Source organism: Rattus norvegicus, chromosome 11, assembly GCF_036323735.1.
Source record: "Rattus norvegicus strain BN/NHsdMcwi chromosome 11, GRCr8, whole genome shotgun sequence".
NCBI lineage: Eukaryota > Metazoa > Chordata > Mammalia > Rodentia > Muridae > Rattus > Rattus norvegicus.
The window spans coordinates 44395976-44420634 of NC_086029.1; the positions used below are offsets into that span (position 1 = coordinate 44395976).

Consider the following 24659-nt stretch of genomic DNA (forward strand, 5'->3'; position numbering starts at 1 on the left):
AGTACATGTTGATTATACATTTTGACCAGGAAAAAGTATTATTATAATTTATGCCTGCCGTCTTCATTCTCAACACTAAGTGATGCTTTAGTCTTATTTCCCATCAGAAGTTAGGCTCTCATTAAGGGGCAGTGTTCAGAGAGGATGGCAACATTAAACAAAAGGAAAGCTCTACTGGTGCTCAGAAGAATAAAGCATGATGTCTTTCTTGGAAGAGGATTGCAGGGTGAGCTCTCTGAGTTAATCGTCAGACATTTTTTAGACTGGGAGGCTAGAGATTAACTGCAGCTATAATGACAAGAATCCTAAACTTTTTAAGAACAAAGAGACAAGATTGATTAGCTTTCTAATACATATTTCTGTAACAGTGTTAAAGGCACCAAAGAGAAGCTGACAAATGAATGCTCAGTCAGTTACCAACTAAGTGTACTATTTTTGTAGAATCAGTGGAATACTTAGGCTGACATATTCTGGGAGCAGTGACCCTTCATATTTTAGTAGGGTTTTAAATGAGGTTCTTTGGGCTTTGTTTTTTTGTTTATTTTGTAGTAACAATTTTTTTAAATGGCAAAGTACTTTTTTTTCTAAATCAGTCTTTTTTGTTTTAATAAGTATAATTGAAGTTTATGGATCTTCAGTCTTGACCATTAAACATTTCAGCACAGATGACAGAATTTTATTTTCACGAGGGCTAGGCTGTCCTTTTAATTCCCAATCCCACAACTGTCTTGCACATGAGTGTGCTGATGTGCGCGGATAGACGGATGAAACTGTAAATCCATGTTATGGGAAACAACTCATGAGATCCTTCTGCCACAGCATCATCTTCCTTCCCAGAAACCAACCAGGAGCATCCTCAGGAAGGAGTGACTACAGAACTTTCACCAGATTTGTGTGAATCTGAGTTACAAACAAAACAGTTGGAAAGTATTAAAAAGTAAAAGAGTAGTTAGTCCTCAAGGACAGTTCTTTAACAAGGTTAGCAAAGGGTTATTAGAATATTAGAGTAGTACAGATGTACAAGTGGAGTAAACTGACTGGCCATAACCACTAATTTGCAATTTACACATACATTTATAGCCGCCCAGCTCTAGTTATCGCTTGGATGTTAACAACATTTCTGTCTCAAGCAGTTTGTCGGGTTTGTATCTTGGATCATAGCTACATCCTAGTAGCTAAAATTCTCTTGAAATTGGAAACTCTTAGCTTATGAAGTTTATCAACAGTAATGTCTTGGACAAGGACGAAGACTGTACCTGCAGCTGAAGTAGAGGCTCTTGAATTAGATACTCCATGTGATATGTTACTCTCTTTTCTCAGGATTTTTTTTAATAAGCTTTTAACCCTGAATTTCTCTGAAGCACTTAGGAGAAAAATACTAATTCATTTAGATAAACTCAATTATGCTATAAAATTTTGACTAATAAAAATGTTCATGATTCATTGGAAAGACAGTGACTTAGGGATGTTTTATGTTGATGTGCCTTTTTATTTTGAAGTTGACAGCATGTTGTATGTTGCATTTTAATAATTCTGGTAGTATTGTAAATGTGCTAGAGGTTTTTTCTTTAGGTATTTTGTTACAGATTTTCTTTTATACTTTTTGAGATACCTGCAGTCACCTGTGTAGAAAATAATCCAATTTAGCCCACCACACTTAACTTTTAACCATTAGCCTTTGTCTGTCAATCACTGACATTCAGTGAAATTCTTACTTTTTTTGTCGTTTATAGAAATTATTGGGTTTAATGAAAGGGGGAGTAAAGTGAATGGAGGAGAGTTGAAGTACACAATATGTAAAAGGGAGCCCTTATATGTGTGCGATTACAGATCAAGAAACCTGATAACTTGATAATATTGGCAGTTTTTAGAGGATCTGCAACCGGCAGATTAAAGAAATGGGATTGTTTATTAACATGAGGAGAGGAGAACTGAGCATTTTTGTTGCAGTACCTAGCATTGTGCCACATGGTTACTTCACAGATGTGAGTCTTACACTGAGAAACAAGGTGACCTGCTCATCTATCGGTAGGAACAGAGTGTGGTAATAATAGGAGAAACATCTCACAGATTTTTAAAAAAGTCTTAGTTTCTAGAAGGGGCATTTTTCATATTTAATAGGCTGCAGTGTAGCAGTCATCAGCCATTTCCCCAAATTGTTAACTGTGCAGATTTGTTTTTGTTTTTGTTTGTTTTTCTAAGTCAGGGTCTCTACAGAGCTTTGGCTGGCTTAAACCTTATGTAGACCTGGCTGTCCTCAAACCCAGATCCACGAGCCTCTGCCCCCTAAGTGCTGGGATTAAAGGTGTGTTCCACTATGCCCAGCTAGCTCTTGTATTACATGTGCTTTATTTAGGCTGTGTATGTATCATTTGGTTTGGGGACTGTGCTTAGTCCTTTATGTTTTAGCAGATATATAGATTGTCTTGAAAAGCTGGGCAAAATTCTTGTAGATCTTAAAGACTTCCTTCCATCTTTTGTAGTACTAGAGATGTGTAACCATAGTCCTGAACATGCTTGGAAAAGTGCGCTATTGCTGAGCTATTCTCTTAACCTGCAATGATTCCCTCAATCTGAATATATTTTCACATTAAATTAGGAAATTAAAATTTTGATGTGAACTTGCTGATTTATTTGCGAAGCCTGTTGAATAAATGCAGTTGCATTAGGAAACAGTTGTAATTTAAACATCAAGGTTATTATAGTAAACTCGCCTTTTACAATTAAATGTAGACTTAATATGAAGCTTACTAAAGGTCTATTTTGGGCTAGAAGGAGTATTTAGGCTATTTCTCAATAACATTTACAAGAAAAATATCTTAGGTAAATATGCTTATAAAGGATGGATTCTTAGTTTTGTTCTATTTTTAAGCTTTTGGAGCTAAATCCATTTTTTATGGCTTTTTTTCCATGTCTCATTTGGTGGTTTGGTGGAATAATTTAACAGTTTAGATGACATCTTACATAGGCTTAGGAAACATAAATTTTTGTCTGAAATAACTATATTCACATCGAAAGACCCAGGAATCACATGGTGCAGATTTGAGTTCTAGAATTAAATCAACTCACAGTAAAAGCAGTGTGTTGGTGTGATTATACATAGGTTGCCTTTATGTAGGCCTTAAAAAACTATTAGCCACAGATAATTTACTATTAACTAAGCAAGTAAGAGCTTTTATTCGAAGTAAATAAATAGTCTTATAAGCACAAATTATGGTTTTTTTTTGCGTTTTATGTAAGAAAAGTAGGCTTTGTAGAAAAATGATTTAGTCAAAGGAGTCTTGGATAATTTTAAGTAAGATAACAGAATAAAATGTAAGGGAGTTTGAAACTGGGGAAAAAAGGACATTTAGTCCTTATACATAAAATATTATTCTTAGTCCTAAAGCTTCCTTTGGTATATAGATTATTTTTCTAGGAATTATACACAGTATACAGTGAGACTACATCAGCTTTAACTTAAAACAAAAAAAAAAAAGAAAGCTATCTTACTGATTTGTTTGTAATTTGCATGCAGTTTCTACTACTGATTCATTGTATGTAAAAAAAATAAATCCTTTTATCAGGTAATTTGTAAAAAATTATGTGAAATAACTGGAAAATACTATTAAGTTAAATGATATTGGAAGAAAAAATAGTATGTTGAAAGAACTCAGTTCGTGTTGTAAACAAAACTCAATTCATAAGGTTTTTTGTTCTGTGGTTAAGCCCTTAACAAATCTGACAGCTAAGAATTTCCACAAGGATGGCTTTCAAAAGTTAAAAATCACATCTGCTTAGCACAAGGGCTGTTTCTGTTTCCATTGTATAAAGAAATTGTGATGCCGATGACCTTGAGAGGTAGACTGCCAGTATTTTGGGGGAGGACTTAAAACACTTTTAGAAATCAGTGTTATTTCTACATTAGGGTAATAAGTATTTGTAAATTCAAAATAGCTGTATCCTGAATGTAAATCAAGATCTCAGGTTCTTGGGACCAGAGCATAGCCACGCCTAGTTTTGCTCCTGTGGAGCACGCTGATGAGTAAAGAGCCACACAGATCTCGTGGTGCTTTCCTTGCTCATCCACAGGCCTTGCTCACTGCTCTGGAAGTTACAGTAATTATCAAGTAATTATGATGATGAATTAATAAAGTGAAAAACTACCATCTTAAATGAAGTGGCTTGTTAGTACAGACTACAAATTATAAGTTCATAATGAAACTCGACAGTTATAGTTTGATACTGTAGAGTACACTGATGAAGTCAGAATTTAGTTTTGCCTCTGAATACTTGAGAACTAACTTACCTTAATTGTCTTCTATTTTCCAGGAATGCCTTCTTTGCCTTTTGAATCTTCTCATTTTCCAAGAATTTTAATATATAAGCTATCATTTATTTGTTTTTTACATGTAGCATCTAAAGATATAGAAGCACCTGAGAGAATTAGGGGACTGTGGTAATTTGGGATAATTATCTATGTTTTCTTCCTTAGCCTGTGGACATTTCAACAGCAATGAGTGAACGGGCACTTGCTCAGAAGAGACTCAGTGAGAATGCATTTGACCTTGAAGCCATGAGTATGTTAAATCGAGCTCAAGAACGGGTATGTGGCTTTTTTAATATTTAAATGAGAATTGCACTAACTAGATGGCTGAATCATTATAGGGTGTGTTAGCGGGGACTGGAGATTCAAGGTTTATATATGCCGTTTTATATTTTATACTTTATTCTTAGTAACTTACAAAATGATTTGACCTAATCACTAAGAAAATATTCATTACATACTATGGCTTGAGTCTATAGTCTTATGTGCAGAGTGCCCACAATAACACAATGACGTATAACTGTTATTTTCCATGTTTCAGCAAAGCAAACTTAGAATACTAGGTATGCATTAAATGTATGAATGGCACTTGATTGTATTACACTAGGTGTTGGTGAGCAATACCTACTTTTTTAAAAAAAGCTTTCTGTTGACCATTTCCTATATTAGGCCATGGATAGGAACAGATTACCCCATAGAAGTAGCTGGAGATTCATTTGAATGCCTTTGTATGATAGGTCAGATGGCCCCAAGAACATTTTTCCATCTATATTTTAAAGAACGAGGGTTACAGTGATAATTTTTAGTTGATGGCACCGAATACCTTCAGTTGCATTAGTGAATTTCATGGAATGCAGTATAAAGCTTATTTAAAAGACTTAGAAAAACTTCACACTTTAAATAAATCATTATTTGGCCATTTTAGGTACCAAATCCATTTTTCCTCAGTGAATTAAACTGTTACCAGTGTGGCACTTTCATCAGATCAGTAATTTTACTTAATGACGATGGCTTCTTTTTCTTCAGATTGACGCCTGGGCTCAGTTGAACTCTATCCCTGGGCAGTTCACAGGAAGTACAGGAGTACAAGTCCTGACACAGGAACAGCTGGCTAATACTGGTGCCCAAGCCTGGATTAAAAAGGTACACAAACTGTCAAAAAATACAAAGCTAAGGTTTATTTTTGTTGTTGTTTTTATAATAGTACATTAGAAATGCAGAGGCAAGTGACTAACCTAAATTCCTGCGTGAGTCTGCTGCGTATATGCTCCAGATGGACACTGAAGATGGGCTGAGATCCTGACACAGTCAATGCCAAATGTATAATATGGCTCAAAAGCCACTCACTTTATATCTGGAGGTTGTTGTTTTTCATATTTTTTGCTGTTGGTTTTGGTGGGGGTGGTTTTACTTAACTGTTTTGAATGCTAACTGTACCAGGTGCTGTTCCGAGTACTCCACAGTCCCTGCTGGACTACTAACCCAATCATTGCAGAGCAGTGGTTCTCAAAATTTTCATCATGGGATACTTTATTACAGGTTTAGTTTTGGTGGATCACTATCCCCAATAACCCTTTGCTACCCTAATAGTCCATTCCTTTGTCCTTGTCCTCTCATAGTGCCTGCACCCGCTTATAAATGCCTCTGCTCCTGCCTCTTAGGATGGCTAGCCCCAGGTCCCTATATGGTGGTCAGCTCTTAGATACAGCCAGTGGTTGGGAGGCCCTAGTTAGTGCTGCATGTGGTAACCTTGCCATGGGACTGAGAGGCTGGGGGGAGGGTGGCTGGAATGTGGGGGTGGGCAGTTGTGAAGGGGGGATAACAGGGAGGGATGGGCTGGAGATAACTATCTGTGGACCACCATTTAGGTCCTGGTGGCCTCTGGTGATCCACAGGCTCCATTTGAGAACCACTGACTTCATGAAAAAACAGGCTATGTAAGACCTAAAATCAAGGGAGAGGACGGACATCTCCTGCTGCGAAGATGTAGGTGCACCTGGTCTCAGATTCCTGCAGTGAGATCTGTCAACTCCACCTACGGCTACCTCATTGTTGGGGGAGTCTTAGGTGGTTATGCAAGGGTTTCTGAAGAAATAAGGTCTGCTGAAGGGCTGTGGTTTGGTTGGATGGGTGATGGGAAATTTGTTTCAGGAAACTGGGAGGCTGCGTGGTCTCTTGGATGGGGAAGGTTTCTTTGTTCTGCTCTACTCCTGACACCTTGTGTGATTGTAGGCAAGTAATCCCTTAGAATTTGTGTCTCCCAATGTCACGTGGCTGGAGACAGGTTCTTAGGACTGCCTCGGAGAGTGGTGGGTGAAGTGAGAAATGGAATGAGTGCTATTCATGGATGTGCTCAATTTCTCAAGATAAAAGTTTCGGTTGCTTTGGACATTTAATACCATAACAGTTTAATAGCAGAAGCATTACCTGTGATTCTTTTATTAACAGATTAATACAAGGCACCATACATCCTCATTGTGCTTGCCTCGTTTTCCCCTTAAGAAATAGTTGCACGAATATGTACCTAGGGATTGGTTTTGGAAAAAAAGGAATAATAATAATTGGATTTATTCTATATACTAATACTTTGTATAAATTATGAAAGTGATAGTTGAAAAGTAGGGAAGAATTACATGTTTGCTTTTTTGTGACATTGGATTTAAAACTTGGTAGTAATGAGCAAGTTCCCTACCACAGAGCCCCATAGTCAGTCCTCCTTCATTCATCTGGTCTTGAAGCTGAGTGTTAAGGATTATAGGAAGTTAGACATGAAGTATTTTGAGTATTTATGCACTTAATAGTTGATGCACATTGTTAGGTACAAAGAAGCTTCTGGAAGGGCTTTCATTGTAAAGTGTGCTGTTAATGTGTTTATAGATAAGGAGCAGGTAAATAAATGTTAAGTGAGTTTCCAAGGTGAGTCTTCACAGTTGACTCCCTAAATACTTGTATCAAATAGTTTTGCTATTTTTCAGTTTGTAAGAACCTTTAAAATGATTTTGCTTTACGTTTTGAATAAAATATAATCTGAGAAGCAAATAATTTTGATAAATCATGTGTTCATCAGAACAAGCTTACAAGTTTTACAAGAACTAAAAGGAAAGCAGTTTGTATGTACTCAAGAGTATCTGCTTGATGAGAACCAGGGGAGCACTATTAAAAATAGGCAGTCATTTCACTGATATTCGCCCTCCTATTTGTACCCACTGACATGTTCAGAAGACATCGAAAGGGCCATTTGGCTTTTCTTGGACCAGCACTGTCATTGTGTGTTAAAAACCATAGGGAATTCCAACTAACACCCTCTATGTTCTTTAGTTTGCTTTAGAATACTTCTATATTAAGAGAAATAGTTCATCAATATACTCATTTATTAGTAAAACAATAAACCCTTTATTTTCTCAAATGACCTAGGACTTGGTTTTGTAATAATTGTTGGTTATTGTGTGATCTCATTAGATTAAGACAGGTTTTTACACTGGGGATAGAGGGATGCGAAGATAATTGCAAACAGAAGCACAATTGGAAAACGGGGTTAATTGGGGATTTATATTGTACTCTGTCTGTACAGTTGCCCTTTTTTTTAGGAGTGTTTCCTGGAAAAGAGGGGGAGATGAACCTGGAAGTAAGTAAAGTCATTCTAGGTGTGTAGCATCAAGGCAGTTGGTATCCCAAGTATCAGCTAACGTTTCTCTTTTATACATCCACAATGCATGGCCTGCACCAAGTAAGGAACTGAACCAGGGGTGTGTTTTTACCTCTAGAGCTGCCTCCTTCCATCAGAGCACCTTGTTGAACTTAATGTCTAGTTCACATGTCATTGACATGTTTTCTCCCCAACATGTAATTACAAAGCTGGGAAACAAAATGTTGCTCACTGTACTGTAAAAACACAATGTCACGCACCAGTAGAGGGGAAACTGTGTGCTTGCTGAGCTACATTTGACTCTGACGCTGTAGTGACTTGATAGATACTTGGCAGAGAGCATTAACCTAAAATGCTGTAATGATTGGAAATAAAACATGGTTCAGAGATGTTTCAATTAGAAAGAAACAAAACCAAACACACATAAGTCAACAGCAGAATTCATCACTGGTAGAGATTGTGCATTGATAGTTTTTGAAAAAAGGCACTGGACATTTCTTAACCGGAGGTCACGGACTGCTGGCCGTGCTAGTTAGTGCGCACAGCTGTGCAGCTTAGGACATTAAGTGGTTTGCTGCTTTGATGGAAATTATGGTTCAGTGGGTTGGATACAAGAGAGATGATTGTTCACAGAATAACCTGTGAACTTTCACCCCTCTGTATGGAAACTTGTTTCAGGGCCAAATCCTTGTAGCTGTCTTCTTGCCCCGGTCAGTGCCAGCCGTACTATTCACAACACTGCTGCTACCGAGGCCTAGGTATGTAAACATTTAAGGAGTTTCTTAAAAGCCTTTTAACATCAAGCCAGGTTTTAGAAGAATTCAGACTTGGTGTACTTACAGGGTATTTTATGTGCTTATCTTCAACTTATTTACATGTAAATTGATTTTGTTTCATAGGAGTTTTCTAAGTAAAGATATTGATACTTGCCTTATTATAGAATGGGGAAGAAAACTGGATGTCAACTGTATGCTTCTTCAGTGTCCAAACTATTTTAAAACAATGTCTAGGCTTTATTCATAAACTAGGTATATCTGAGATAATATATTGACTGTTTTAACATTGCCTTCTTTTTATTTTGCAAGCTAAGAAGAGATACCAGTGAACCTAAATAGTGGACGAAAACAGGAGTGCTCTTGTTGTTGTTGTTGTTTTTGGAGGGGGGCATCGAGGGGCTACTGTTACAATTGCCATTTGACTTGCAAAGTGTTGGTAATTATTATTAGAACATATGCTGCAGAACATATTGAGTATAGAAGAACTTAAGTTGAATGCTATTACAGATCTAGACGTAAGATTTCTTTTTCTTAAGTTATCATTAACTCTGTATTTTACTTCTAACTGTAAAATGGGGGCATTTTACCTTTTTTTCCCTTTGGATAGGATCAGTTCTTAAGAGCAGCCCCAGTAACTGGAGGAATGGGAGCTGTGTTGATGAGAAAAATGGGCTGGAGAGAAGGAGAAGGACTAGGAAAGAACAAAGAAGGAAATAAGGAACCCATCCTTGTTGACTTTAAGACAGACCGAAAAGGTAAGTTCCTGCTGAAGTTTATACTTTTTTTTTTTTTTTTTCTCGGAGCTGGGGACCGAACCCAGGGCCTTGCGCTTCCTAGGTAAGTGCTCTACCACTGAGCTAAATCCCCAGCCCAAGTTTATACTTTTTAATTGTAACCATGAACTAGACACACAAATAATGAACAGTTCTTTGCTGGAGAAACCTTTTAACACTTTTAAGCAGATGGATAACATATTAGTTTGAGCCTTTAAAGAACAACTTGCCTTGTGCTAGTCACTATATGAAAATCTGCATTTGGTTTTAAGAAAATGATCCTTTCTTTTTTCTTAATGGAGACCATGTGTGCTGGCTGTTTTTGTTCCTTGCTACATTTATTTATTGTATGTGGATGCAAGCACCGTTACCCACTAAACCATCCTCCTGATCCATTGTCTGTGTGTGCCCATAGAGCCCAGAAGAGGGCATTGTATGCCCTGTGGTTGTGAGCTGCCATATGGTTGCATGGGATTTGATCAGGGTCCTCTGGAAGAAAAGCCACTGCTTGTTAACAGTTGAGCCAGCTCTCCAGATTGTTTCGTTGTCTTCTGAGACAAGGTCTTGAACTTGCAGTGATCTTCCTGCCATACCTCAGGCTGGCATCATCACTCTTGGTTTATCTGCTTGTCTTTATTTCTAAGGTGGTACCAGGCAGCTAGCATGCAAAGAGGAATCACGACAGGCTGTTAGCTGATGTCACTTGTTTAAGCCCTTAGTTATTAAATTAGCAAATGAGAGTGATGGTGTTATATGTCTTTGATCCCAGCAGGGACAGGAAGATAGGAAGATCTCTTATGTTTGAGGGCTTGTTCTACATTGAATGTTGTACTATAACTATGGCAAAAAAAATAAATAAAAAAAAAAAGAAAGAAAGAAAAGGAAAAAGGGGAAAAAAAAAAAAGAGAAATCCTGTCTTTTTCTTGAAGTATCAAGGTCAGCCTTGAACTTCCAATTCTCCTGCCCTAACTTTATAGTTTTAGGCCTGATTTCTAAAACTTGCCATGAATCCTCAGATATAGTTCTGGGGCACATCCACATTGAAATTCCTCAACATACAGCAGCTGTATCCTAGGACTGGGGCACATCCACATTGAAATTCCTCAACATACAGCAGCTGTATCCTAGGACAGTTTGAGAGATGTTCTAGCGTGTTCATAACAAAGGACTGGCTGGATGTCTGCTGTTTAGAGACATGTGGAAAGTGGGAAGAGCACCACTGGGGCTTTATAACATTCTTGTGTAGTAGACTTCTTCAGGAAGGGGGGGTTATCTGAGAAATTAGGAATTTGATAGGATAGCAAGTACTGACTGTGACAGAGGGTTCTATCTTCCTTTTTGTTTTGTGGACCATACTCTTTACTCCCTATTTTAAAAGATGAATTTGCAAAGTTACTTGTAGCCACCACCTCTTAGAGGTGTTACCTGACACTTCTCTGTACACTCTCACTTCTGCGTGCTTATGTTGTGCTATTCCGCAGGCATCATTCTGCCTAGATTTTCAAACAGGGTCCTCCTCCTGGCCTGGAACCCACCAAAAGCTGGCTGACCAGTGTGCCCAAGCACAGGAATTATTAGTGTGTGCCAACATAGCTGGCTTTTCTGAACTCAGGCTCAGATCCTTATGCAAGTGCTCGTTGACTTACTGAACCATTCCCCTGGCCCCTTGAGTACCTCTTCATCATAGGCATATGATTATAGAGGAAAGTATGTATACTGAAGTGGCAAGAATAGAATAAGCCAGATAAAAATCTGAGTGTTTCGGTTGAAGGCTTTTAGGTTTCATCCATTATATTTTTAGGTAAATAGTAAATTTGCCTTTTTTCCCCTTCTCCTTTTAAGGTCTTGTTGCAGTAGGAGAGAGAGCACAAAAGAGGTCTGGGAACTTCTCCGCTGCAATGAAAGACTTGTCAGGTGAGAACAAACCCTGTTGTTCTGCTTTTACCTATGCCTTCAATTCATAATCCCTTGCAAAGTTGGTGGAAATCGTTTATAACTAGTTGTTTTTTTTCTCTCTACAGGCAAACATCCTGTGTCTGCCTTGATGGAAATCTGTAATAAGAGAAGGTGGCAACCACCTGAATTTCTCTTGGTCCATGACAGTGGCCCTGACCATCGCAAACACTTCCTCTTTAGGGTAAATATGAACTTACATACTAATTACGTAGTCACCTTAGAGGGTTAAGGGATGAGTGTGATACAACCAGCATTAATATTCTGTTGGGTGGGGGTCATAGATGTGAATATGGGTAAAATGGGTTTTTATAAAAGGGGTACAAAATTAAAGGGGAGGGGTGTGGGCAAAATGTATTTTCTAGTGGAGTGTGGGGGTATTTTTATTAGGGCTTTAAAAGAAGTAAGGAGGCTTGCATTTATCTTGCAGTTTCCTTTTTTAAATCATTTGCTGCTTCTGGGCTGAGACTAATTTCTATAATAATGGGGTTTGTAATTGATAAGTTATTAGAATTTAGTGAAAAAGTACAAAGCTAATAAATATTAAAGTTTGATGCTGTTCTTATTGTATGTTTTTCTTGACTAGGTATTGAGAAATGGAAGCCCTTACCAGCCCAATTGTATGTTTTTCTTGAATAGGTATTGATAAATGGAAGCGCTTACCAGCCCAGCTTTGCCAGCCCTAATAAGAAGCATGCTAAAGCCACAGCAGCTACTGTGGTTCTTCAAGCAATGGGCCTTGTACCAAAGGACCTCATGGCTAATGCCACTTGCTTCAGGAGTGCCTCACGTAGATAGATTGAGGTTTTATATTAATCATTTCAGATAATTTTACTCTGCATCACAATGTATTTCCTCCTTAATGTTGTAAATATTTCACAATTTAAGACATTGTGTAAAAAGCAATCTGTACAAACATCTCCAGGCTTTGGTTTTGTACCATGGAAATTGTATTTAACCACACAGGGTTTTGGTATGTTTATATTGTTTACCTTAGTGATGTATTTGTTTAAGTGGCTAACATCAAAACAATTGTTTGAGGGCATCAGTAATATTCAGTGTGGAATGTTAAATAACGCTTTTATACTGTATTTTGTACTATGATGTAACTTCCCTTCCATACGGCTAGGCTGCTGTAACACTTGCCTGTAATCAGTGAAGGGCTGTGCACCTTGTACTATTTCACAATGGGTTCTGCTGGACAGATACTGGGCCAGTGTTATTAAAGTAATGAAGCAAGATCTGTCCCACAGGGCTAATGCCACCATCTCCCCCTTTTTGTAGAGATTATGAAAAGAAAGTGATACGTTGTGTCATGATCAGTACTAAGTCCTGCATTCCCATTAAAGCCACTTGGGTCATAAGAAAGAAGTCAAAATGGAAGTCCAACTAGAATTTTACTTCAGAGGCCAAGTACATATTTAGTATGGCTTGAGTTGTGATATAGTTTTACTTTGATGTGCATTTTGAATTTCAGCTACACCTAGATAGACGTAAATAATAAAAATGCTGTAACCAACTTATCTAATAAAAATTGGCAACCAGCCGCTATTTTGTTGACTGAGAAAGTTTAAGTTTATGTTAATTTTTTAGGGTCTGATAGAATATTCATGTGTATTACAGTGGTATTCATATGCTATGTCTCTAAACTTTATTTTCAAAAGCTTAAGGCCCAAATACAAACTTCTCTGGAATAAATGTGGTGTCTTATTCTCTGGCTTTATCAAACACATATAACTAAGTACTACATTTTCTTACCCAATTCTTGTGATTTCTCTGCACGTTTATTCAAAAATACTGATTTTATATATACACACATGCAAACACAGATTAACTGTAAGCATACTAAATAAATAGTAAGTTGACATGACCGAGCACCCAACATTGAGATGAAGTACAAAGTACCCTGCCCTTGGACTTGACACATGTGACTGAACAGTCTTGAGAACAGGGAAGTAGAACTTATTAGTAATGCTGATTTCCCTAGGACTTCAGAGAACTCACAGCTAGTCTAAGATACAATATAGATACTTTTTGTTCTGACAATTAGTCTCAATGGAATAATTGCTACAGGTAATCTCAAGTTCTCATTTGTAATAAAGCACCGACTCCATTCTGGTTACAGTGAGTTGCAGGGGTAGAATTCTCATTTGAATTATCTGAGGTTTTAAGGAAGCACCTTGCATCTTCATCTCTAAAAATATATGAAAATAATAAAACCAAAATGCTGATTTAAAACCTAACACTATTGCATGTAATAAGTTAGTATAAAAATGTTCAGGAACATTTCAGTATTTTAAAATATATTCTTCCAAATGAACTTTAAAAGCCAGAGGCCTACAATCTTGAATTTCCTTGCTTAGGAAGCTTTTTCCTCAGATTCCTTTAGGCTTACTTTGGCGTTCAGGATCTCCAATTTACAATGTAGTCACTCATTTCCACATTCCGCAAGGATGACTTCCCCAGCACTGGCATTTGACTGAGCTGCTCCAGGGTTTTAGGGTGCAGCCCACAGTTAGCAAGGTCCTTATGAGCACCTTTCTGCGGAAACAAAAGTCCACATCTGTAAGGCTCATTAGTTCATCAACACAAAAGATAGATACACATGAGTACACCAGAGCTGTCTTCACATAGTCCAGCAGAGGGCATTAGACCCCATTACAGATGGTTGTGAGCCACCATGTGGTTGCTAGAAATTGAACTCAGGACCTCTGGGAGAGCAGTCAGTGCTCTTAACCGCTGAGCCATTTCTTCTCAGAAAGACTTCCCATAAAGACTTGCAAATAAACGGCTTAGTCAATCACTGCTAGAAGATGATTCTAATAATTCCTGTGGTATGAAAATTCTAAATTAACCAGTCTAATTAGATTTGATAGGTACACCAGATCAATTAAAGGACTGTTAACAGCTATCTTTAAAAAGTCTTAAAAAAAAGACAATCCAAAATAAATTAGTAACTAAGGCTTGAAAATCTAAGGTGTTGAAGCACTTGCTGTAAAACTTTGATAACCAGAGTCAGGTGGTATCAAGAGCCCACATGAATGCTGGGCAGACATGGTTTGTACTTGTAATTACAGTCTCTGAAGAAGGCTCACACAGACAGCACGACTAGCCATGGTAGGACATTCTGGTTTTGATGAAAAGACTGCACTGAATAAGGTGTAGAATGTGAGTCAGGTCTCTTCCTCACTGGTGCGAGGAAATACCTCATTAAATACACGTAAAACCAAAGAACACACACATACACGAGGAACTGGACAAAAGATGTGGTAAATTGTGTTTCCATAAACTACAAAGGAACCAGGAATTACTCATTTCAGCTGTGAGTGCAGTAAGTACTATTGAGGTTTGGGAAATATTTAATATTGCCTGAATTCATAAAATTTTGAGTGCATGTAGACATATTCTTAACTTGTTACTTGATATAAATTGGCATACGAGGTGACATTTGACTGAATCTACTTACTCTATCCAGTTCCTTATCCAGTGGTAGGCCAACATTGAATACGGCAGTTGGCTCATGTGCATACAATCCCGCAGAGAATGAGCCTCTCTGTGAAGATCGGAGTAGCATGGCCACAGAATGCAAAGCGTGAGGCATGACAGGACCTGTGATCTCCAAACTAAACTTATCTCTGTATCCAAAAAGAGCTTGTGTCTTTACATTAATGCTTCGTGCCTTCAGAAAATTTAGAGAAAAAGTCACGTGATAACAGGAAACAAGTGAAAGGGATTTGACATAATTCATGTCACCTAGCTCTCAAGTTATTTTATTTTTAATGGAGAAAGCAAAAACAAAACTACTCTGAATGTAACTGGGGTCAAGCTGCTAGCCTAGTAGGCCTCATACCCCTGTGCAATCTCAGTGCCGACAAAGTCCAAAGTATACAAGAATAGTTTAAAATATGAAAATTTATGAAAAAAATACTATCAATATATGTACATACACCACACACACACACACACACACACACACACACACACACACACACACACACACTCTTACACTTTTTAGGTCTTACTATGTAGGCCTGGCTGTTCCCTTAACTTACTGAGATCTGCTTGCCTCTGCCTCTCATGCTGGGATTAATGGTATGGCCACAAGGCCTGGCCTGGTGTTTTCTCAGCTGTGTGTATACCAAGTTATAATTGCTACCTGCAGGGGTAAGAAGGCATTAACCCTGGGAATTGAAGTTACCAATGGTTCTGAGTCACCATGAGGGTGCCGGGAACTGAATTTGGATGTTCTGCAAGAGGAACAAGTGCTCATACATACTGATCCATCTCCCGAGTCCCTACAATTATTTTTTTAAAAATTGAGAGTTTGAGCTAGGCATGGTGGCACATGCCTTTAATGCCAGCACTTAGGAGCTTGAGATCAGAGCAGTCTACATCGAGGACAGAATTACAGAGACCCGTGTTCAAAAAAAAAAAAAAAAGCCGAAAACAACACAAAGAGCTGGACTGTGCAGATGATGTAAACACTTACCTTAAGCATTTGCATTGAGGCACCTCGAAAGGCAACTGGGGATAAGAGAGTGGGTGGGAGACCTGCCTGTGCGCCTGAGGTAGCAACTAAACTCTTGCAATTGATCAAAAAGTTGAGCAGTTTGAAGGTATTGAGTCCTTTCACCAGTACGACAGACTCTGGTCGGTGATCCATCTGTACTTCATGTTTTTCTTTACGCCTGAAGATCACAATCAAGGAAAGAGCAAAAGGAACCCACAGCGGGGCAGCCTTCACATACCTGGTGCTCCCAGACCCATTCACAAGTTTGAATGAAATTTGAATGTGATAGAAACCAACAAAGACTTCATACTTGAGCAACAAGGGCTGTCTTAAAGCAGTGTTCGAATCACTAACACCGTGGACGCTCTTTTTTTTTTTTTTTTTTTTTTGGTTCTTTTTTTTTTTTCGGAGCTGGGGACCGAACCCAGGGCCTTGCGCTTCCTAGGTAAGCGCTCTGCCACTGAGCTAAATCCCCAGCCCCCACCGTGGACGTGGACGCTCTTAACAGAAAGGATACAGCTTGACAGAGATCAAGTCTGGCTTCTTAATTTGATCCTGCACACCGATCTCTTCCAGCCAAGACAAACTTTCCTCTTCATCTTCGTCACTGACTGCCTGCTCCCTAGGAAACTGCTACAGTTAGAAGTGCATTTTCACACTTGATGCTGTTAAAAACGCATCAAACGAGTGAATTAGAGACTTCATAAAAGTGAACGTGCAAAGGGTTTTGTAATTACGTACTCCTCAGATTCCAGGCTTGGTTCTCGAACTTTCTCCTTATGACCACTCTCTTCTAGTAAAGGCAGAGAAAATTCAATACCTACATCAGAAAATATAACCCAATTTTCTTCAATTAACCAGGAGTGTCCTCCTATTGGGGTACACAGACTTGGTTTCTATTAAAAGGGACCTGTCTCTATCCTTCCCTAGTTGATCCACTGTCTCTATCCACTAGTTGATCAGACAACATGGGTTTTAAAAGTATTAAAGGATGGGTTCAATCCCCAGCCCCGAAAAAAAGAAAGGAAAAAAAAAAGTATTAAAGGAGAGGTCAGATATCAAAGAATCTAGGACTGGTGTGACGGTTTAGAGGGCAGAATCTGCCTTCCTGTATGACACCCAAGTTCACTTCCTAGAATCACATGATGGATACAAGGGACTCTGTGAAGCTGTCTACCTCTACATGTGTGCCATGCATGGTATGCGTGTGCCCACAGAAACACAAACACGCATACAAAATAAATAAATGTAAAGACATGTTTTAAAAATCACAGTATATTCAACAGGACAGTGGCTTTATAGGATGTAATATGTGCTTTACCTCAGAGTTCAAAAAGGGAAAATAATTAACTTCCAGATATATTTAAGAGACAGGTTTACCATCAGGAAGAAAAAAAAAAAACCCTCTAACAAAGAACTATATCCATCCCATAAAATAATATTGATGACCAATTAGTAAAAGATGATTTGTTCTTAAACATGCGTGTGGGTGTTTATGTCTGGGTAGCACTTATATGTCTGGTGCTCACAGAGGGCACGTTGTAGATACAGATGGAACTCTGGCTTTTAGCCATCATGTGGGTGGTGGGAAGCAGAGCCAGGCCCTGTGTAAGAGCAGTCCATACTCTAAACACTAAGCCATCTCTCCAGCCCCTAAAGATTATCATTTAAGGCAAGAGGAATCTTCAACTTTAAACCTCAACTATTATTACCTTCACTTTTCATAGCTTCTCTTAAGCCTCTAGTTGTAGGGGTGATGAGCGCTGTGATCACACTGCTTCCTGCTAATCCTGCTGCCCGGAACAGGACCGTAAACTGATAGGAACAAACGTAGAAATAGGGGCAAAGCTTCGTCTTCAGCAGGTTATATAAAGACGTAAAACTCACAGACCTAGGAAGCAAAGGAAGTTTCTCAGGTGATAACATACTTGAAACTCAATTCTATAGTAATTTAATTAATAATTTCTTAATTTATTCTGACACGTAAATTAAAAACTGAACATGAATGTTCCAAACACTGAATTGAGTTTCTGCAGCTGTGTAAATCTGCATTTGAAGGCTGTAGATGTCTTTCAAGCATAGTTTTTGCCTAGTCTCAAAAAGCATCAATTGACAAGAAGAAGCCTGAAGACCTACACCTCCCGCTATGTTTGTCCAGTACATTGGTTACACACTGGGAAAATGCAAATGTAAATCGTGGTCATTAAGCTTCTGCAATGTCCAGAAACACAAAGAGCCTTCACCATTAGCCCTTCAGGGAAGACTCAAACACCAGGTCCTGCTGCTGAAGGCTCGCCTCTGGAGTGTGCTCTTACCAGTCACTCATTAAAGCATGCTGCAGGCTTTCATCCGTTGACCATGGACTTGTCTTTGCAGCCATTTTTCTATCAGCTCCAATTCGAGGGAAGAGTGGCAGCCATGAAAAGGCAGGGTGAAGCCAGTAGACCAGGGTCTGCTGGAAGGCACAACGTAGCACAGTGGACAGTTTGGGATCCTAAATTTCCGTGGGGAGAGTGGGTGATTTTTACTCATCACAAAGGTAAAATTCCACCAGAGACACTGAATGTATCACACCCTTAATCTAATACATTTTCTAAGAATTCTGTATTTTTAGTTGAGGGTAATGGCACACACCTTTAATCCCAGCACTTAGGAGGAAGGCCGATCTCTTGAGTCCAGCCTGGCCTACATAAGGAGTCCCAGGAAAGCCAGGGCTATGTAGAAAGACTCTGCCTCAAACACTCCCCAGAAAGATTATTTTTAGTGTTTTGTGTGCCTGTACAGTACAGGTGGCCAATAGGAGGCCTGGAGCTGGAGTTCTGAGCAGTGCGAACGTGGGCTCTCAGGAAGAAGAGATCTCTCCTAACCACCGAGCCACCCCTGTAGCCAGCCTAAGAACTTTCAATGCTATAATTGTAGGGAGACCTTGGCAACTGTTAAGAGGTGAAAATGAAGTCTACAGCTTTCTGGACAGCAAATAGTGACCCTGCCCGGGAGAGAGCACACTCATTAAGATGGGACATTCTGTCTCTTGTTGTCCCTGAGAACAGTAAATGACTGGATGATGGAAGGAGGGGTGTGCATGGAGGACAGCACCAAATCACCCCTGGGAATGCAGCCTCAAAAGCAGTGAAGCCGCTAAATTCAAACTGCCCTCATTTATTTATCCAGGGAAATATCACAAGTCCTATTTTAAGCACACCGTTAGAACCTAGTTTGCAGTGATGAGCTGCTTCACGGTAATTAAACCTAGTCTGAGACCATCCTAGAACTCATTTATTCTTTATTAAGAATCACAGTATGGCTGGGCAGAGCGGCATATGCCTTTAATACTGGAGAGGCAGAAGTAGACAGATCTCTGTGAGTTTGAGGCCAGTCTAGTGTGCAAAGTGAGTTCCAAGACAGCCAGGACCAAATACAGTAAGACCCTGTCTCAAAAACAGAGAAACCTAACAAAACCACCACCATCAACAACAAAAAATGAAGAGTGTGCTCTACGTAATATCAGTAAAAACTCATCAGCTATTGCAGTTCAATTGTTTATGTTTTGTTAAAAACCTAAGGGGTTGGGGATTTAGCTCAGTGGTAGAGCTATTGCCTAGGAAGCGCAAGGCCCTGGGTTCGGTCCCCAGCTCCGAAAAAAAGAACCAAAAACAAAACAAAACAAAACAAAACAAAAAAAACAACAACAACAAAAAAAAAAAACCCTAAAGATGGTTTAGAGAAGACACTTCCTGTCTGCACTACTGATTTATCTCCAGTCTCTACCTCTACTGAGCAGTTCTCGACCTGACAAACAGGAAGTGAAAGTACCCTTTGGGAGAAATGATGTCAACTTCTGGAATCTACACACGTCAAAAGAACAGCTCCTTCCATATTTAACTTGAAACACTAACACAGGCTGACAGCGGCTGCAGAGAAACAGCATTGCAGGGGCCTGAGCTTGGAGCTCAGCACCCAGACAATGAGCTGAGACTTCCCTGTGCCTGACTATGACCCCAGGACCAAGGAGAGTGGGGCTAGGAGCTTGCTGGGCTGGCCACCAGACGAGCAAAAAATGTGAGCTTTAAGCTCACAAATATCCCTGTTTCAAGGCAACAAGGGAGGGAGGGAGAGACCAGGACACAGGACTAGATCCTTTGGCTGTGTCCTGATACCTTCATGTGCAGACATGAGATCACACACACTCACACAATCACACTCACACACATACACGCACGCACGCACACAATCATACACACACACACACACACACACACACACACACACACACACACGCAAACTCACACGTATTAAAAACATACATCCCTTCCTCTCAGGTTCCTTCATTTTGGACTTACCGGTATACTCTGTGGTAATGTAACTTCTGTTGCCCTACAATGCTGGACAAGTCCTTGGGCTTCTTCCTGTGCTTTCAAATGTTCTGCCCAGGAAAAGGGTTGAGAAGAGGTGAAAAGGAGGCGGGTTTTAATACTCCAGTCCACAGGTAACTCAGTACCATCTGAAGACCAAGTGTCCGATTCAGACAAGGTTACCTGTTGACTCTTTCAGAAAACAAAGAACACAAAAGTTAGAATTTCAAGGAAAATCTTTTTAATACAGAGATCTCAATTATTCTACTCTTGATCACTAAATGTCAAAATTTATTAATGGTCTAATATTAAAAATGTGCTATACCTGAAAAGTCTGGAAGGAGGTGAACCAAGCTATTAAGAGAAGTTTCAGACCACGGAGATGACTCATTGGGTAATGGACGTGCCACTAAGCCTGAGAGTTTGAGTTGGAGGGAGAGAACTGACCCCCTCAGAGGATATAATAAAGTAAATGAACAAAGCCAGGTGGGGGTGCGGCTGGAGGGTCGTGGTTCACGTCTCAGTTTTCATATTTCTGTCTAGTATTACAGACAGCGAAGTAGAAATGTTTCTAATATCCACCCCTCACACCCCAACCCCAAGACAGGGTTTCTCTGCTTGGTCCTGGCTCTCCTGGACTCACTCTTGTAGACCAGGCTGGCCTCGAATGCAAAGACACACACCTGCCTCTGCCTCTAAGCCCAGCTATGCTCCCAGTATCTGAAAGGTATCTTGTAAGGCCCAGAACCATTGAGACTAGGGCTACGCTATTTCTTTAGGTTAAGCAAAGTAGGCAGAACTTTTAAAGGGGGAGCACCATGACAGGATGTCCTTTCAGGGAAATGGCCTCTAGAAAACTGTGAGCACTAAAATGGGTCTTTCAGCATGGTCCCAGTGGGCAAACCACATCTACCTTTAGCTACAGGTGAGGGCAGGCTGCTCGCTCACCGTGTGGGAAGTGCTGAGTTTGATCCCTAGTGCAAATGGGGCTATGGCCACCAGAGCCCACAGCTGTTATCAGAACACAGGATAGGAACAATCACTCTCAAGTTTCTGTTTTCTTTTCAGAGAAAGGCTCTCCTGTGTCCCAGGCTGGCCTCAGCTATCTGTGTACCTGCGGATGCTGTGAGGCTTCTGACAAAACCTCCTGTACTCCATGCTAGAGTTTTAAGTGTGCAGCATCATGTCCCATACTATGTGTGATTCCTGGGGTCCAACCCCGAGGTCTCTGCACACTAGACAGGCATTTTACAAACTGAGGTACAGTCCCAGACTTTGAACTTGTTCTTGAAACTATTTTTTTCAAGGGAAATGCTTTTGAGAAGTACATTTACTAGAATATACATTATAATCAGTATTTTGAAAGCATTGCCTAGGCTAAGCCACTGAGATGGCTCAGAAGGTAGGCATTTGCTTCTGAGCCTGACTGACGAGCTCGGTTCAATCCTTTTACTCACACAGTGGAGGGCTGAGCTCTACATACACAATTGTAGCACAAACAATAAATGTAATTTTAAAACGTACCTGGGACAGTTCCGTGACAGTTCTTTCATGAGATGCCTCCTCCCACAGCAAGTTATTTTCTCCATTAGAATCTAGAAGCTGAGGTTAAAAAAAGGTTGTCCTTTTAAAACTTAAGCGATGAGGGAATCTGAAATCTGTAAGGGCTCACCTGGCACATCAGTTTTTCTGGAGAATGAGGGGGACTTAAATCCACACAGTACCATTTGTTTCACTTCATTCAGACTTATGCCTAACTTATCTAAACGGGAGGAAAGGCCAGACTTTGACGCATTTAATAACTGATACATAAATCATAGACCAAAAGATCCAAATGGCTTTATGGGTAAAACCAACATTTGTAAATTCTGCCCAATTTGTCTTCAACAGTCCTCCACGTCCACAGTAATATTGAGTGCCTGAGAAAAAGATCTTGAAGGATGGTGAGAAGGCAGATTCTGTGGTTTTCCATCCCAGTTCTGAGGACTTTTCGAGCTACCATCCCGTGTATCCCTAATTCCTTCTAACAGGGTTTCGAGGGCAGCCACCCCCTTACCTGCCCCGGCTCAGGGCATCAAGCTGCGGCGGCTGTTCGCGCCCATTCCCACCCCTGACGCCCGGCTGCGCGACGCGGAGACTCACCGGGCCCGGCGCTCCTTGAGGACCGCGGAGCGGCTCTTCGGGGGCCTCGTCGGCCACCCGTGGCCGGTTGTCCAGGCGGGCGAAAGGGTTCCTGCGGGCGATGGTAGTGGTGGCGCCTCCTCTGCCGCCCGCGGTCGGAAAGGGACGCAAGGGCAGCCCAGCAGCCAGCGCGGCGCGGCGGAGCGCGGGCTCCGGCAGTGCGGAGGACACGGCGGTACCATGGTCCCGAGGCCTTTTCCGGCGGAGCCGCACGACCTCAGGCGGCCTCTTGAAGCTGGGCGAGTAGCCGGGGACCGAGACAGCCATTGCGCAGCACCGAGGCAGCACCCTGCCGGGGCTTCCCGCGCGCTCCGGCCCCGCCCAGACCCGCGCTGCTCACGGACTGGAGGCTCCCGAGGCCCCGCCCCGCTGCGGCCCCGCCCCGACAGAGCATGCGTGCCGGGCCGTGCGCCCCGCCCAACAGATTTCGCGGTGGCCGCTTCCGGCCAGGCGCGCGCAGCCCGAGGTGCTCCTTCTGCTGCGAGGCCAGGTGTCGCCCAGACCACTTCACCGGCCCGCAGCACCCCGTAGGGCCCCGGAAAGGATTAACACTACTTAAAGTTGGCAGCGGGCATAGTGTCAGCCCCGGATACGGAGCGTGAATGCACAACGAACAACACTTTGAGTTTTGGTGATGGGCAGTTATTTTTCTCCGAGAGAAGCCGCAATGTCATTCCGAGAGAGATGGTAATGGACCAGAGCGCAACAGAGTACCCACGAGGAGGAATGTCCGCCAGCTTCAGGCTAACCTCAGGCCAAGTCTTCCACCCTGTCCCCAGTGCCCGACCACCCCAGCCCTCTATGCAAATGCTATGCCACTACTACCACAGGACCAGGCACTACCTTTCTGTATGATCTCAGAGAAAGTCAGAGTGGATGAATATTTAAAAACAGATTTTAAATGCCAATGGATTAGATATTTTGAAGTCGGAAAATACACTCAAATGCTAAAATAATGGCATCAAAGGTTTGTTGAGGAGGGTGTTGAGAATGAAGTTGATACGAAATCAAATTACATATTAACGTACAGCAAAAGCTTGTGATAGATGTAGTGATAGAATAGTGTGGCTTTTGCTGAAAGCAGTTTTCTTAATGGAAAGAACTTTATAGCAGAGGCAAAGTGTATAGATACAACAACAAAATGTTTTTGGAATGTCCCCTTCAGGTGTTAAAAATTATTTGGATTGTTTGCACATTAATTTTGCAAGTATTTTTCAAATGTGTCAAATAACCAAACATCATATTGTGGCAGGAAAACAGGCTTAAATATAGAAAATCTTGTTTTATCTTCCTTGATTTTTTTCAACAATTTCCAAAGAAAACTGGCTTCATACACTGATGTGGGTGCATCCAACTGAGGTCTGGGAAAGAAAATTAAAATTGAACAACTTGCTTTTTTCTTTCTTGACTTTTCTGAACAACTTCCATGGAAACTTTGGCCTCATACAGTGGAATGGGTTCATCAAGCAGAGGTCTGAGGAGGAAAATGATTAGACATGTCAGGCACGGGCACAGATGAGGAGGTCACACAGTGCTACAGACATTTGACTGTTTTCCTTTAAATAATGCAAACAGCTTGGTGGTGGCACATGCCATTACTCCCAGAACCGGAGAGGCAGAGGCAGGTGAATCTCTTCGAGTTCCTGGTCAGACAGCCTGACACACATGCATCAATATTTCTATGGCTCTAAAGAAGTAGTGATTTTTTTCCTTTTTTCTTTCTTTTTTAAGACAGGGTTTGTCAGGCTGGAGAGATGGCTCAGGGGTTAAGAGCACTAACTGCTCTTACAGAGGTCCTGAGTTCAATAAATCTTAAAAAAAAAAAAAAAAAAAAAAGGACAGGGTTTGTCTTGTTAGCTAGCCCAGGATGGCCTAGAACTCATGATCTGCTTGCCTTAGCCTTCCAAATGCTGTGAAGATAGGTGTGTGCCACAACATTGGGAGAAAAGTGTTTACATTTTGAAAGAAAAATATACTACTGACCCTTTATCTAATGCTTACTTTATTTATTTTAAAGATTTATTTATTATATATAAGTACACTATAGCTGTCTTCAGACACACCAGAAGAGGGCATCGGATCCCATTACAGATGGTTGTGAGCCACCATGTGGTTGTTGGGAATTGAACTCAGGACCTCAGGAAGAGCAGCCAGTGCTCTTA

The 24659-nt window shown here is 40.6% G+C and overlaps 3 protein-coding genes across 23 annotated transcripts in view; 1 reads left to right on the forward strand and 2 right to left on the reverse strand.

Moving 5' to 3' along the window:
* Positions 1-13152, forward strand: part of Son (SON DNA and RNA binding protein) — a 72310-nt gene extending 59158 nt beyond the window's left edge. For 2 of the 7 annotated variants that reach the window (XM_039088422.2, XM_006248064.5), the window contains exons 7-12: positions 4475-4585; positions 5333-5449; positions 9336-9483; positions 11344-11415; positions 11523-11638; positions 12094-13152. In XM_039088422.2, coding sequence (XP_038944350.1) covers positions 4475-4585; positions 5333-5449; positions 9336-9483; positions 11344-11415; positions 11523-11638; positions 12094-12252 — 723 coding nt within the window. In that variant the 3' untranslated portion in view covers positions 12253-13152. Of the gene's footprint in view, positions 1-4474; positions 4586-5332; positions 5450-5746; positions 8711-9335; positions 9484-11343; positions 11416-11522; positions 11639-12040 lie in introns of those variants that run through there. The other 5 variants (NM_001170327.1, XR_010055960.1, XR_005491037.2 and 2 more) reach the window with 5 other exon arrangements.
* Donson (DNA replication fork stabilization factor DONSON) lies at positions 9819-23124 on the reverse strand. 8 transcript variants are annotated; one of them, NM_001399267.1, is made up of 11 exons: positions 22459-22816; positions 21841-21918; positions 20305-20508; positions 18280-18458; positions 17677-17855; positions 16706-16784; positions 16482-16586; positions 15944-16142; positions 14921-15133; positions 13850-13995; positions 9819-10159 (listed from the first exon to the last, which is right to left on the reverse strand). In NM_001399267.1, the coding sequence occupies exons 1-10, from the start codon at positions 22762-22764 to the stop codon at positions 13858-13860; spliced, it is 1680 nt and encodes a 559-aa protein (NP_001386196.1). In that variant the 5' UTR covers positions 22765-22816; the 3' UTR covers positions 9819-10159; positions 13850-13857. The 8 variants fall into 8 exon arrangements, with proteins under 8 accessions (NP_001386196.1, XP_063126494.1, XP_017453428.1 ...); XM_063270424.1 differs by lacking the exon at positions 9819-10159 and adding an exon at positions 13220-13648 and having other exon boundaries at positions 18280-18419; positions 22459-23124; XM_017597939.3 differs by lacking the exon at positions 9819-10159 and adding an exon at positions 13220-13648 and having other exon boundaries at positions 22459-23124.
* Positions 23124-24659, reverse strand: part of Cryzl1 (crystallin zeta like 1) — a 45268-nt gene continuing 43732 nt past the window's right edge. For 4 of the 8 annotated variants that reach the window (XM_063270421.1, XM_006248045.5, XM_063270420.1 and 1 more), the window contains one exon: positions 23760-23971. In XM_063270421.1, coding sequence (XP_063126491.1) covers positions 23872-23971 — 100 coding nt within the window. In that variant the 3' untranslated portion in view covers positions 23760-23871. Of the gene's footprint in view, positions 23972-24659 lie in introns of all 8 variants that reach the window. The other 4 variants (XM_063270419.1, XM_063270422.1, NM_001013044.1 and 1 more) reach the window with 3 other exon arrangements.